The sequence below is a fragment of the Antedon mediterranea genome, chromosome 6, assembly GCF_964355755.1.
Source record: "Antedon mediterranea chromosome 6, ecAntMedi1.1, whole genome shotgun sequence".
NCBI lineage: Eukaryota > Metazoa > Echinodermata > Crinoidea > Comatulida > Antedonidae > Antedon > Antedon mediterranea.
In genome coordinates this window covers 21,612,502-21,629,410 of record NC_092675.1, presented here as the reverse complement: position 1 = coordinate 21,629,410, position 16,909 = coordinate 21,612,502, and the positions used below count along the sequence as shown (strand labels likewise).

General features: G+C 32.8%; 1 protein-coding gene and 1 long non-coding RNA gene across 2 annotated transcripts; one reads left to right on the top strand and one right to left on the bottom strand.

Moving 5' to 3' along the window:
• Positions 1-4,024: 4,024 nt before the first annotated feature.
• LOC140052400 (uncharacterized) lies at positions 4,025-6,090 on the top strand. The gene is made up of 3 exons (XR_011845627.1): positions 4,025-4,076; positions 4,268-4,360; positions 5,992-6,090. It is a non-coding gene; the product is annotated as an uncharacterized lncRNA (long non-coding RNA).
• Positions 6,091-16,339: 10,249 nt separating this feature from the next.
• On the bottom strand, positions 16,340-16,909 carry LOC140052486 (uncharacterized). The gene has a single exon (XM_072098092.1). The coding sequence runs from the start codon at positions 16,907-16,909 to the stop codon at positions 16,340-16,342; it is 570 nt and encodes a 189-aa protein (XP_071954193.1).

Here is a 16,909-nt window from a genome sequence, read left to right as displayed (position 1 = left end):
TGAATCTGTTTCTGATAATATTACAAGAGATACTAGATTTATTATGATAAATGCAATTAAACCCTAGTGCTGTAACCTTTAAAAACATTTCAATCAGGAAAAGAATTCGGAACTAAGCTACAGTGAGTTTTGGGATTGGCCATAAAAATATAAAGCAGTCAATGATGCAAGACACTATCTAACTACTAACTCTAACTACTAATTTTAGTAGTATTGTTAACAGGTCATTGTCTTTCTCTGTTATCAGCGAGCTGGCTCCAATTCCACTATAATAATATAATTTACTTCACTTTACCCAAGGAATCCATGACGTTTACTACTACTAACATAAAAGTAAGTTTTTTTTTAAAGTATTTTGTACAATCATTTTCTTTTTTTAGTTTTGTTTTTATTACGTAGGCCATGTTGAATGACATACAGAAAAAAGTAAATTAAAAGTAGTAAGTAATCTTAATCTATCATTTTCTTGGTAGCAGCAAAAATAATAATTTAACAAAATAGAGATAACTGAAATTGCCAAAAGTTATTAGTTAATTTTCAGGAATACATTTTTTAGAAATAATTAAGAGAAAAACGTTTTTAAATATTTGTCTAAGTTGTTTGTAATATAGAACGTAGATAATGTGAAGTTCGTTTTCAATTGTATTTACATTACAAATTCCTTTAAATTATTTTTGTCTATCTTCCCTTTTCATTTTCAATATTTATAATTCATAAATATAGGCCTACCTTAGTTGTAATTTTTTAGAATTCTCTATATGATAGAAGCATTCTAAAACGTTTCAGTCTTAGAAAAACATTTTCAATTATTGCTTTTCAAAGTCCTTTAAACTTAATTTTATTTCTCTTTTAATACTTGTTGTTATGCGATCTAAACATAACCATTATTTTACAGAATGGGATTATATTACCTGGTTTGTGTAGTAATTATTAGTGTACTGTATGTTGATGGAGCTTTGGATCCAAATGGGTTAGTAACTATTTAAGTGTATAATGCCTATATTATAATAAAATAATTCAAAATGTTTGTCTTTACTCATTTACCCTTTATATGTTGTTGTTTATATTTGTATGGACGCACCAACGAAAGGTGTGTGCCACTAATTAGAAAGTGAATATACTGAATAATGAATACTCGGCCATGTCAGGAAATACTGTACGTTCATAATACATCATTATTCAGAAAGACATTGTTTAGCTGCAGCGGTACTATATTGGCTTGTAGCTGCGCTGCGGTGGTATTGGCGTCCCATAGAAAATGTTGGCGGCCGTTCCAGTCGGCGGCCGTTTCGGTCACACACCGTTTAAACTACCAAACTGGTTTGCTGATCTCTGAGTAGGTTAAGAACGATTTTCCAACGTCTGCTAGTTGTAAACTAGTCGACATACTTCTGAAAACGTCTGAAATCAACTTTGCAGAGAGCCATACTAGCAAACTTTGATTTAGAGGAAACTATGAGATTGCAATAACAGTTTTCTAGTGTTGATTGGTCTACAAACCGTTTATAAATACCGTACTTATTGCTTTAAAAAAATCCTCATATTGTCAACGCCTTATCTATTGTAAATGATTTCTCAACTCTAAATGGAGTATTTTAACTAATTAGATTTGTCACTTGTGGAAATGCGTTTTCTTTTCAAACAAAAATATAAACAAAAGAAATGTATCATTCCCATTGCGGATCCAGGATTGTGAAGTTGGGTGGGGAGAGGAATGCAAGGCCTAAACATTATATACTTTGGATACTCTACTCCAATGAAAACAATGTTGTTATTCTAACTCTAATTATATAATTGTTTCGATTGTGTTTACATTACAAACATGATGGCCCTACACTGAATTAACTTAAGTGATTGTTATTTTTATGTAAACAAAAGGACGAATGTATGCAATGTTACAGTATCTGGAACTCAAACGTACAGCAACACACAGTCATACTCTTCAAGTTACTTGACATACACTAGCTGTGGTTTTTTGAATTGGAGCCGATGCACAGTAACACGTTACCGGTAAGTATCGTACTGAACATTACATGACATATTTTAATTTTTCATATAATCGTTAAGAACATACTAATATATAGGAACAGGAATCAAGTATATTATTTAGTACTCGTGGTGTTTGTAGACGGTAGAGAAATGTTGTCACTCATTAGGCCTAATTGACACCAATGTATAGAAATCTGATAATGTGTGGTGTGATGACTTTTATGTTTGCTTTTGTAAAAATTCTATTGATTTTAGAAGATTGCAATAAATTTCCGATTTCGTATTTACACCACACGTTATTAAAATTCTCATTCCCAAAATGAATAGGCCTACATATTGGCAATGCAAACCTTATAACCATTATATCTGCTAACTTTTCTGGCTGTTTTACTTTATCGTATAATTGTCAATGCTGTGGGTATCAGTGGCTGGAAAAAAAAAAGCGAAAAGCTAAATCAAAACGATAAATTAAAACAGCCAGAAAAGTTAGCAGAGCTTTCGGGCAACACTAGCCCTTCATCAATGCAAGTGAAGGTACAGTACTTGGACAAAGATAGATAGATATATCAGGCAAGCGCTGCCTAAGTGAACAGGAATAAAAGAAATAAAACAATAGAGGCATAAGACGTGGTGAATAGAGGGTGTAGATAGTATTGTGTAGAAAACAAAGAAGATAGCTTGGTAGATTTAGGATCAATTTAGGAATAAAATCAAAAAACAGCTTAAATGGTGGTTAATATTGAAACTTAAATTTAGGTAGTCAATGGAGTAATTTTACCGATCTGGGAGTATTTTCCTAATGTTAAGTCCAAAATGATCAGTTCTCGTAAATGAGCTTCAGTAGGCATTTTGTCTGGAATTTGTTTGTAATTTAAAATGCATGCGCCGGCTCCTTCTTCGTGAGGGATTAGTAAACGACGGAACATCTAATGTAGCCAGAACACAATTGTATTAGGTAAATTTTGAATTTGGTTAATTTTGCGGATAAAGTCCGTGTAGTCCTGAATGTATGAAGGGAGATCAGTCACATTATGGTCTAAGTAAATCACCCACATATTCAGAAATTTTCTCTGTAGCAGTGCCAAAAAAATGAGTCTACCAGGATTGCCTGCTTTGTGGATTTTAGGTAGGAATTAAAATCTGTCTGGAACTGGATTAACCTGTGCCAAATGAGATCCAATCTTAGGATCGATGGAGTGTTTTTTTTTACCATCACAGAAACAGATTTTGCCACCTTATCCGCAATTTCCGGGGTGGGATCTGTTGTAAGTGTACGATAATGAAGAGCATTTTTAGCAGTCTTAAGATTCCTCTTCATAAAATTTGATGTCCATAGCGACAGTGGCAGAACCTTTATCGGCGTTTTTAATGATGATATCATTACGCTGACACAATTTGGCAACGGCTGCCTCTCTTGTTTCGAGAGATTGTCACGTTGATCTGGACCAGAGATATAGTTTTGTACATCCTCCTCAATAGCCTGAATAAATGTTTCTAAAGCTGGACAACGATTTTTAGGTGGATTCCAGGAACTTTTTGGTTTAAATTTATTAACGTTGCCATCGTTTTGCGCGGTGTTGCTGTCTGAATCAGCAAAACATTCACGTAATCATAATCTTCTGGAGAAAGACTCCATATCCAAAGATAGTTGTTTTGTGCGTCGACCAGCCTTGGTTTTGGGCAGAATTTAAGTCCTCGAGAAAGAAGTTTTTTCTCTCCTTCGGAAAGTCGACAATTAATTTCAACAACTGAGTCAGAAGTGTTGCTCCGATTCTCGTTATAAGTCCGAAAGAACCTTTTGCGGGGTTTCCCATAAGCCCTGAAATGATCCTAAGGTAGAGTCATTTGTGTTGAAATGACCAAGTATGCATGTAGACCAAATTTGTGATGTCCCCACCTGGACATTACCTTTGATTGCTTACGGCAATCATTGGCGATTTGTTTTGAAACTCGGATGTATATATATTTATATTTATTTTATTTCAGTCCAGCATACCGCATGGTAACTCAGTATAGAATATTCTACAGCGCTTCATACCAATGTTGTGATGGGTATATATCACATTGTAGTGCCGATTGTAGCCAGCGTAAGTTATGGTTCAAACCTATTATCATTATGGGCGGCCATTAGGGCCATAATAGTCAATTTATAAAAAGAACAAAAAACGAATACTGGGGATATGAAAGGGTATAATTTGTAAAATAGTTTTGTAAAACGATTATAGTTTTTCAATGTACTATCTAATAAGTTATTTATAGTATTTTGTATCTGTTGCAGCAATCTGTGAGCCACGGTGCATACATAGACGCTGTATACGTCCCAACGAGTGTGTCTGTTCACCGCGATACCAAGGCCCATTGTGTGGACAACGTAAATATATATTTTTAAATTTCAACTTTATTTAGCGAGAATAACCCTTCCAACCCGCATATCCAATGACCTTTTTTAAACGACACGATATATAAATTATAATTCACTAAATACAACAACAGTACTTCTACATAAAATATAAAACATTTTCGATGCCGTACTAAATTGATTGCATGAAAACATTTCATTTTTGATAAGCTATTGTTGAAACTGATAGATTGACTGATAGTAATTATAGGCTAAATATGACCACTAGTTTTCTGTACAGTTGCTGTCCATAGAAATATCAACCCGAACAAAATACCCGATTCCAATTGCTGTATCTCTATTGAATTCACAGGGCATGTGTGAGTTAACATTTTGTAATTTTAATAATATTAATTAATTGAATGATTAACTTTATTTCAGAAATAATCTCTACATTACAAAACAAATAAACATGATATAGAGAGCACATTAGAATAACATTATTTAGCAGACTGAATACCCCCACTCTCACCAGCATTATTTTTTTTCCTATCCAATTAAGCCAGAAATCATGAATAATTTATGCAATAAAATAATTATGACATAATATGGAACATTATCGAGGGCGCTATATAAGCATACAGAGGGATTAAATCATTTGTGTAAACAGCGTTTGCCAACCGAAATGTTTGGTCTAGTGGTAAAGCCACTGGAGCGGTCTTTCGAGGTCTTTCAACAAGAACATGTTTTTAGTCGCGTGGACGCGACTCTATAGTTCACTATGTCGGTCGGTCTGTCTGTCTGTCGGTCGGTCTGTCGGTCTGTCCGTTTTATCGCTTTCTGACCTTATCTTGATATCAGTTTAATCTAGCTAAGTCAATTTTTCACAGTATATTCCTTATGGCCAGGAATCGATGTGGTTATGTTTTCACGGTGCGTAATAAAAAAGTACGCAGTCTACGCACGATTTAACGAAATCACGTTTGTAATCATATCTTCACAACCATGAATCACAAATAAATAAAATTTGGTACTCATAAATTTCAGGGCATAAATCATCATATGGCAATACAATTACGTGCGTAGCGCATGTAACGCATGCGTACGCGCGCTTAAAATTTCCAAAATTTATTTTCGATGAAATAAGGGTATGTTTCAGGCAATTTTAAGCGTTTACAAAATTGCTAGGAGTGCGCGTTAAATGTTATTGCGCACTCTTTTTGCCAGATTTCTGTTTTCTTGACTTACTTTTCAACTCGAAATTACGTTATACGAGCACGTCAAAAGTGACAGGCTACGCACGAGTAAATTTAAAAAATATAAATGTTTTTAAACATTTCAACATTTTTAGTTCAGTAATTTCGGTCAGTTGGTGGGTTGTTCGGTCGGTCGGTAAACACTAATGAGCACGCGACTGCAGCCATCTATATGGCCTTGTTTTAAATAGTTGAGAGAGATTATTTAGAGGGTTAGGTTCAGTATATTTAGGAAGTAGATCAGCTATCTTTCAATTCTTTATAATAGAATATTATTAAGGTAATGAATAATTTATGATTTCTGGCTTAATTGGATAGGAAAAAAAAAATTGCCTCCCGCCAACACACACCCACCACACTCAACTAACACACAGATAGTTTTATTGAATATGTTTGTACATTTTACAGGAAGAGAACCATAAACCAGAGCACCGACGAATATCAACACCACCAAATGGTTGAATGAACAAAAATCAAAATAAATAAAAAATCAAAAAAAAAATCACAGGATTAGGTAATTTACTTACTAATATAATGTATTGGTAACCTTATTACGAAATTATAGCAAATGTGCCTATGTTATTATAGTACTACTTTATTTATTTATTATTCCCTATTATCTTAATTAGCTTCATTAAACAACTATCGTAATTAACATTTATAAGTAATGTGTAGTATTATTGGGTCAATTTTATTTAGAATAATACGATTCAAAAACTATTTATTATAAAATTATTGTATTTGCATTTTATCATCTTGATTTGGATCAATGTTGCTACAGCTTCCTTTCTACATTTTAATGCAAGCACAAACATAAAACAAATATACTGAAGTTAAATAATTCTAATAATACATTCTTATTAAATTAATAAATGGCAACAGTTCTTAATAATGTTCTACCTTTTGTGAAATTATTTTGTTGATACACGTAAATGAATTCAGTTTTTCTGTTGGAATTAAGCTACAACAAATATTGAATATGCATTACTAATTTTATAGCGGATATTATGTAGGCCTATGTATCTATAAAATTTTAATAACAAGTTGGCTGTTTATTACTATGCTCGTTTCACTGTGTACTTAAAATGATTTAAGTTCTGCTTATTGTGCTCATGTACTTCATTCAATAACATTTTACAATAAACCTGGAACAATTACTATTAGTTGTAGCAGTTTGTACTGTAATTTGTCACAAGGAAACGTTTTGTTTTGTCTATTTCGTTATTTTAGTGCCTTACAGTACATTTATCTGATAGTGTATACGTACGTATTGTAGTAGAAAAAGATAATCATAACTTTCTATAGGAAAGTTATAATAGGCCTGCGTACGCAATATCTTTGTTACCTTTCTGTAGCCCTTTCTGTAGTCGATACCTTTTCTCCAAATGCCATCGATTGGATTTCTAAATTTCTGTTTTTCTGATAGGTTTTAAAACCTAGTTTTTCGTAGTCACCCTTACACGTTTCGATAGTTCGCCGCATCCTTTACAGCCGTGCTTTCGATTTAATTGAATTCATAATTTAACATTTTAAGTATTTCATTTTCATATTGCTCGTTCATATAATCATTTTGAAATTTGTCAAAGTTCAATTTCTTCTGTGTTGTTTTTATCTTTTACTAGGAAAGGTCATAAGACTATTGTCATACTGATTAAAAAACGTCGCAGCTGTAAATAAGCTTGTCACACACAGACATTAATTAATGTGATACAAATATTACAAAACAATGTAATGTAATAGCATATTAATTTATAATGTTATAATTACTTTTACTCAATTTAATTATTTTACACAATCTCTATATAAATTTACGTAAGGGCAAAATTCGGTAAATCGCGCCTTACTTCTAGAATTTTTACTCGATGGTATATAAAGTTGGTTCGTACTTTCGGTACTGATTTTAACCACCTGATGTAACCCTGTTTACTAATTAAATTAAGTTACATAATTAGTTATTGACGATTAAAACGAATTTAGGTTCAACGATTTGCCCCAAATAGGGGTGTTTTCCGATCGGGGTATACACTGTCTAATGGATGTCCATCTTGAAAAATACCCGCCACAAAAATGCGAGGAGGCTTCGCATTTTCCTATCTCCTCCTACGATAATTGTTTTTAATAGCTGAAAACCGGTTGAACAGCTAGAGTACAGCATCATAATGTTGAAGACTGGCCGATTTTCTTGAAAAATTTTGATAGATTTAATATACGATTATACAAATGTATTGATTTGCGATGAATGAAACATCCCAATATCTCAGTCTGCCAGAGTTTGGTTTAACACAAGTAGGTAAATTTATGAGCCCTTGGTTTAACACATACGGTAGGTAAATATATGGGCCCTTTGAGAATAAACTTACAATACTTTGACAATACTGTAAATATTAGAAAAATTTCATCTGGTTGTGGAATAGGTATTACATAAAATTTCTTTTTGAACAACCAAAAATAATATAAGTGAACTTATACAGTACGTTCAGGTTTCATTCTCAACTGGCGTTTCATCGTCTAGCGTTGTCAATCCCATGACGACGATGAGTTGGTATAGCGCCACCAATAGGTCCAAAAGGACAGGAAATGGACCACATCAGACAGGCTTTGAAGAAATGCGACTACCCAGATTGGACATTCAAAAAGGTAGAAAAACAACGACTCCAAAAACAGCAACGACAGCTTGATCAAAATCGCAGCAAAGGTACAACATCTACTAAAGAAAAGTCACGTTGTAACATCGGGATCCCATACACAAAAGGTCTGTCTGAACGCATAAAAAAAGTATTCAACCAACATCAAATTGATACCTTTTTCATCCCATCTAATAAGATCAGGCAAAACCTCGTTCATCCGAAAGACCGCATCGAAAAAGATCAAGTATGCGGTTGCATCTGCAACTACAATGTTTGAACTGTCCACAAGCTTACATAGGGGAAACAGGGAGAACTTTAAAAACACGCATAAAAGAACATCGCACAGACACAAAAAACAACACGGGAGGGATTTTAACCAGGGCTCAAAGATCGTCTACATCATCAATCATACATAAATCTGCAATAACAGATCATGCACTACAACACAATCACCTCATTGATTGGAACGCTGCTATCCTTGAGAAAGAATACAACACTCAAAAAAGGCAAATAAAAGAGTCGATCAACATCAGAAAACATGGAAAAATCATGAACAGAGATGAAGGAGCCCACGAATTGTCACACATTTATGATCAACTATTGGAGAAGGGGGGAACGTCCTTTTGGACCTATTGGTGGCGCTATACCAACTCACCGTCGTCATGGGATTAACAACGCTAGACGATGAAACGCCAGTTGAGAATGAAACCTGAATCGAACATTTCTTACTGTGAATGTTCGTACTGTTAGATGTAATATAAAAATATATACAAATAAACTTTATTACTGAGATTGTGGTTAGGCTCTACTGTTAGATATATAAACACATTATTATATACAAATAAACTTTATACTGACAGTACCTTCTCAACGTTTGTATTAATTAATAATTACCAATAATATAAACGTCATAGTGGTGTATCGTGACATGTACTTTAATATTTCAATCGATTATGACAGTGACAGTTTTAACAGTATTAAATCGCAAAAGTTTTACTGTATTTAGAGCTAGGTATAATATTTATAGGCCTATAGAACATGAACAAAATATTTCGTTACTGAGTGGATAAAGAATATATTTAAAAATTGTTCCTCTTTGTACCTATCCGCTTTCCCATCCCTCAACCCTAATGTTACATACAAAACACAAATTGGGTTTCTTTAAATGAGTCCAAATCAAAATTTTGGACTCATTTTGTGATAAATTTCTCCTTCGGAAGTAATTCCCAGGGTGCTAATTTTAGTTGACTACATAAATCATCGTGTCTATTTATTCGTTTCTGTAAACGACAATGTATTGTAGTCCTCCTGCGGTACGTACATTTGAAATCGCCAGTTTTGTTACGCTGAAATTACTGTGTATTCGAGAACAATCTGTGGGCACGACCTAGATGGTACGCGAGCGAAGCGAGCGTACCATCTAGTAACTATAATACAGATACAGGATAAAAATTATCATTGTTCAATAATTTACATTGTGAATAAAATTACGTTAACTCCGTAAATAAGAATCTCATAGCAATGACTATGATACACCGGCGATGTAATCGTGGAGCTGATTCAAGAATCTTCACCACCTCGTCCCCACCATGGTTGGTGAAATTCTGCATATTATCTAATTCACTTTAAAACTCTAAACAAACTTCTTTTGCTAAAATACATTTTTTAATTGGCCTTACTACGTCACTATAGATTAAGCTTAAGCTCTTTGTTACTCATCTTTGTCATTTGGCCACTAGCTACATATTCACTATTTTATTATTTATCTATAATTACCATTATTTTGGGGAGTAAAATTAAAAGAAAAAGGTTCAAAATTAAGATAAAACTTAACACCCAGAAGTACCTCCGTTGAACGTTAGATTATCAAAACTTGCAATATTGTTAGACTGAAATAAACAAGTAAAAATTAATTTGTAATAGTCTAAAGCCAAAAATACGTACGACCAATACCTTATCACGTAGGTTTTGTACATAGATTTAATTTGTTTCTTTTGTATTACTCTTAAAAGATAAGATATACTACTATGATTACTTACTGTTTATCATATCATATCATATCATTTATTTTGCCAATATACAGAACAGTACAAAAAAACAATACAAAAGTAAGTCAATGAGGCCGGATAACCTAAAAGTTATAAGTAAAAATAACCGTCGAGAGGCTCTCCACATCGAAATACTTACATAAAATGAATAATACATGGATTCTATTAAAATTTAGATAAAACTATAAAATTCAGCAATGTGTTTTTATAAAAAATATAAAATAAATAAATGTTAATTTAAAAAGATAGAATTAAGAAAATATCTTTAAAATATACATATGTTCAGATTAAAACAGATTGTTAAAATATTTCTTAAGGCTATGCTTAAAACAGTTTATATTAATTAAAAGTTGGTCGCAGAGATCCGCAGGCAGATCTCTAAAATGTCTAACAAAAACATTAAAGACAGAGTTATGAAATAAATCAGTCCGGGCTATAAAATTATTGCGCAACTTAAGCTTATTAACATGTCTGCAATTAATAGATAAATATTTAAAAACATTAACATCATATAATTTGTACATACATTTGGTAACAAAATTAATACATAAATACCTAATGCGATTGTTAATGGACATCAGATTAAGGCGTTTCAAACGTTCAGGGTAAGGGAGACTGGCTGATCTTGGGAAGCATGTGCGGGTGACCCTCCTTTGGACAGCTTCAAGAGCAGCGATGTCTTTTTTAAGAAAGGGGATCCAGGCAGGTAAACCGTAATCAATATATGGTCTAACTAACGATATATATAGTCGCAATATAATAGCTTTATCACGACATTTGACAATACGTCTCACAAAACCAAACATGCGATTAGATTTGGATTTAACATATTGGACATGATCAGCCCAAGTGAGTTTGCGATTCAGGTGAATTCCAAGATATTTAATGGAATTCGTAACGGGCAATCTATCATCTCCAATAAAATAATCACATGCTTGTTCAAGGTGACTGTTAGATCTAGTTATGTGCATTACAAAACATTTGTCAGTATTTAGTAGCATTTTGTTCGTCACACACCAGTTGTTAATAGCATGAAGATCCGACTGTAAGATCACGACTCTTTTTGACAGCTTGATGGCATTTTCTGAAATAATCACAAATCATACCAGGGAAGAGTTAAATTAACTTAACTTAACTCTTCCCTGATCATACTCTTTAAACAATTACAATTTATGAACATGTTTTATTATCTACCAAAATATCTGACTGGTGGGTACCTAGTACAAAGAAGTACACAGATCAAAGAATGTATTTGAAAATAACTAGTTTACCTCATATTTTCGCAGAATCAACACAGCACAAATAGCTACAAATACCACAATCAGTACACAGATAATCGTTATTCCAACAACAAGACCAATGCGCATGCCTTCTTTCCCATCCTTTATAAAATACATAAAGTCAGTGTTACCATTAGCAGTTTTCTTTTTAGTTGTTGTCTTGTGTGGGATCGTCTCTACAGCTCACTATGTCAGTCGGTGGTCGGTCGGACGTTCGGTAAACACTTGAAACTTGAACACGCGACTGCAGCCATGTATATGGCCTCGTTATTAATTTCTTCAACAAGGAAAAATAATCATGCACATGATCGGTAGAACTGTATCCGTCTTTTTACATACATTTGCAGTTTTTTTATCACAATTCAATTGTCATTTCCTACCGTAATTATTTTACTTCTGTTTTCTTCGTTGCAGCCGTCCACATTACATCATCCACTATTAATGTATTTTTTATTATTATTATTTTTTTTTTTTTTTTTTTATTCAGTATATTACACAGAGGCGCCTTACAAGATGGAACCATCTTAGCTTCAAGGCGCCTCAGATTAACAAATACAACATTTTAAAACAACTAACAGAAACATCAATTAAATCTTCCAGAATTAACAAGAAATTGTTGTACATAATAAAATAATAAAGCATTTTCACAATTCGAAAGAAGATCGGAACCAAAAATAAAAATTTCACTTAAAAATGTAAAATTAAATGTTAAAGAAAAATCCTTGGCTAAGATATCCTCAATAATTGAGTTAGCGCTTACAAGTAGAATATCTCTTTGTGTATTATAATTAGGGCAGTAACATAAGAAATGAAGCGGATTCTCAACATTAAAGCCACAAGTACAATTTGGATTGTCCCGAAGTCCATGTAAGAATAAATGTGAATTGAGACAGCTGAAACCAAGTCGGATTCTAGTGTGAATTTGGTTAATCTTCTTATCACCTGTATCATAATAAGAACGTTTTTTTGTTTCCAACAAATTGGATTTCAGTAGCAATTTTTTAAACTCAACAAGAAATGAGGAATTTTTTATTTCATTATTTAACTCATTCCAATGTGTTATAATAGATGGGACAAAAGATAAACGATATGATGTGGTCTTACAAAATGGAATTATTAGGTTATATGCATGATATGCATATAACCTCTTGATTCTGTCAGAATCTTTATTTATTTATTTATTTATTTATTTATTTATTTATTTATTTATTCTTTCCTTAGCACTATTTGTCCGTCAATTATCTTGGCATCGGTTTTATCTATCTAAGTCAATTTTTCAGAGTATATTCCTTATGGCCAGGAATCGATGTGGTTATGTTTTCACGGTGCGCAATCAAAAATTACGCGGTCTACGCGCGATTTAACGAAATCACGTTTGTAATCATATCTTCACAAACATGAATCACTTTTAAACAAAATTTGGTACTCATAAATTTCAGGTCATATTTCATCATATGGCAATACAATTACGTGCGTAGCGCATATAACGCATGCGTACGCGCGCTTAAAATGTTGAAAATTGTCAGAATTTATTTTCGATGAAATTAGAGTACGTTTCAGGCAATTTTAAGCGTTTAAAAAATTGCCATGAGTGCGCAGATTTTTGCACGCGCACTGCGCGTCAAACGTTAATGCGCACTGTTTGTGTCTGATTACTGTTGTATAACCTTTCTTTAATAATATCATCATATTTTATTCACTTTTCAACGCGAAACAGCGTTATACGAGCACGTCAAAAGTGACGGGCTACGCACGTGTAAGTTAACAAAATGGTGAAAATATGCTAAATTTTAAAATTAATATATATCGTTAGAATGCTCGGGAACACCTATTTTTTATTTAATTTTCTTGAAGTGTATGTATCATATGTATGATTTATTATGAAATTAGAAGAACAAAAGTTGATTAAGTCATCATTAATGGCATATTAAATTCAACAAAATTAATTTCGACAATCAAACAAATTATAACATTTTCTTAGGCCAAAATAACAAACTTAACGTTAACTTTCTTCCTTAAGAAGTTCATATATTAAAGTTAAAAGTATATAGTTTGACAGTGCATCATTTTTTTAAATTTTTAAAGATGTCATCATAGTAAAACATTATAATTCATTGCGGTATGTAATAATCTATCTGCACCAAAGTGGTTACTGCATAGTAAATACACGGAGGAATTTTTCTCCAAGTTTTAGTCAGTTGTGTATGGCTCGATGGTCTGTGCTCGTGTCAATGGCATTCAAGGTACCGAGTTCGAGTCTCACCTTGGGAAACGAAATAAGATTTTTTTTTTATTATCCGTATTGTTCAAATTTATTTCTTAGTGTATAGATTATACACATGATTTATAATGAAATCTAGATAAAAAGTTACTTTATGTCTTTTTTATTATGTAACAACAAATGCGGTTTATGACATTATACGCAGAGGGATCTTTGATCGGATTGTGATACCGGCTATGGTGTTCGCGTTAGCAAGGTCCTATCATATATTATAAATAATTAAAGATTCTGAGAAAATCAATCAATCAATATATCTTTTAAAAATCAATTATCTTTATTTAAATCAATGCATATAACCTATAATTCGTCATAGTGACGAATTAAATCTAGTTATATTTCGGATGTTACGCAAGTTATAAACTCCAATATTGTCAGAAAAATTAAATAAGGAGTAAAGATACACTGGTGTTAACTTATGAATAATTTTAAAAAACAGTATTAGGTTAAGAAATTGTCTACGTTTTTCCAATGATAACCAGCTTAATTCTTGTCTTAATGCATTATGACTTGTATGTTTCCACGCACCAGTACATATTCTACCTGCAGAAATCTGGATATTTTCTAGTTCATCACTTAATTTATCTGGAATATTACACCAAACAGGAGCTGCATATTCCATTAATGGTCTAACGTGTGATATGTAAATGTGACAGAGAGCCTGTCGAGGTAGAATATGTTTGACACGACGTAGCATATTTAAAGATAAAGACGCTTTGTTAATTACAGATTGGATATGGGAATCCCACTTGAGTTTTGCATTAAGCATTACACCAAGATGCCTATGATCATTTACAAATTGTAGATTTACATTATTGAAATTTAAACTAACATAGTTATCTAAATGTTTACGTGTAAACAGTATAGCTTTCGTTTTGTTAGCATTGAATGTTACTTTCCATTTTTTTGCCCAATTATAAATGACATTAAGATCACCATTTGATTTTTGTTCTGAAATATTACGATCTGTACAAATATCATATAACGAAGTATCATCTGCATATAAACTAATATTAGATTTGATATTATCAACCATATCATTTATGAATACAATAAATAAAAATGGACCCAAAACAGATCCTTGGGGTACTCCTGCTGTAATGGTCACCCAAGGACTGGTAGTTCCTTCAATAATAACACGTTGCTCACGTGAGTTTAAGTAACTTTGGAACCATTTTAGAAGAGTGCCATTAATTCCATATTGATTTAATTTGTATATAATCCCATTATGCCAAACTTTATCGAAGGCTTTGGAAATATCCAAAAATACCGAGATTACTTCTTTCCTTAAATCTAAAGCTCTATTAAATGTATCTATAAGATAAAGAAGTATGGATATAGGGCGGTAGTTCTCAATAAAGGATTTATTGCCTTTTTTATGCAGAGGAATGACATTTGATTTTTTCCATTCCACAGGAAAATATCCTTGGCTTATGCAGAAGTTATAAAGCTTTGTCAAATGGGGTGCAATAATTTCAGCAGATTCTTTTAGTATGATACTGTGAATTTCATCAGGTCCCATCGCCTTGTTTTTATCCAGCATAGTTAATAATTTCATGATCTCATCAACAGATAATTTGAGAGTTGAGAGTCTCGATGCAGTTCTATATGTGAAGTCCGAAGGAAAATCATCATGATTAGGAATAAACGATTGAGATTTAAAATAATTGTTAAACGCTTTAACTTTCTCACTATTTAAAGTTAGGACATCATCGTTTAATTTGATTGGAGGAATCTTATAATATTGTTTGGAATTACAAACTGAATTTATGGTAGACCACCAAGTTTTTGAATCACAGTTTTTATTCATTAATAAATCAAATTGTTTATCCAGAAAAGTTTGTTTAGCTTTTCTTATTGCTTTAACAACTTTTGCGCGAATTTTCTGAAAACGTTGCATATGCGAATTTGAGTTATTTCGAGTGGAATGGGCGCGATTTCTTTTGTGAATAAGAGTTCTAATATGAGCATTAATCCAAGGCTTGTCATTAGGACGCACAGTTATAATTTTAGATATAATATAGTTATCAACACAATTATTAATAAATAAGTCAATCCAATTATGACAAACATCTTCAACCTTTGAAGATGAATAAACTTCTTCCCAATTTACAGAATTAAGAGCATTACGATATAAATTAAAATCAGTTTTTTCAAAAAGATATATTTTACGATTGTATGGCTTGTCCCGTGTGATACGAATATCAATATTTGCATATACTGGACTGTGATCACAATTTAAAAGTGGGCACAATGCACCAAAATCATTAATATATACATTTTGACTAGTAACTATATGGTCAATACAAGACCGTTGGTCTTTTATCAGTAAAAAAAATAAGTAAAGTAGGCCTACTCACTTTAAAAACGCTAGCACATATGAGAACACTTAGCCAAACGAACATAGTAAACATTGAAATAAAAACAAGAGAACACGTTTTTGCTATCTAAAATCAACAAATAATGGTCATATTCCGTCGGTAAGAAACGAACTGTTAATGACACCGCACAGTCTAAACGTTCTTAATGTTCAGCAATCAGTCGTTCAAAATCCTTTTCATTCTTGATATGCTTGGGTTTTTCTTCACCTTTACACAGGGCCCATATCTTGCATCTGTTAGTCCAGGCACGTTGAACTCCATCATGGTGTCTTACCTTCCAAAAGAGATTGAAATTTGCTTTTGTTAAGTCTTCCGAGATATAAACCGGCATACCCTTCAGTTTGGATTTGGCTGCAAACACATTGTTACGGGTCCTGATTGAATTGAACCGAACAATTATTGGCCTAGGCTTGTCAGTAATAGGACCGATTCGATGAGATACTTCAATATCGTCGGACTTGAAAGTGATACCCATTTTGTCGCGAATAACCTCCGCCACCAAATCATCAGTTGACTTTGTCGAGTCCTGTAAACCGTAGAATCTAAGGTTATTGCGACGTGAATATTGTTCTAAATAGTCCAATCTGGTTTCAATATTACTGATTTGCTCCTGCAGCTTATCAAATGCTTTGTTTAATGTCTCAGTAATAGAAGTAGTCAGCTCCTGAAGCAAGTCTTTCTTCAGCTTATCAACATCTAACTTCGGGGCCAT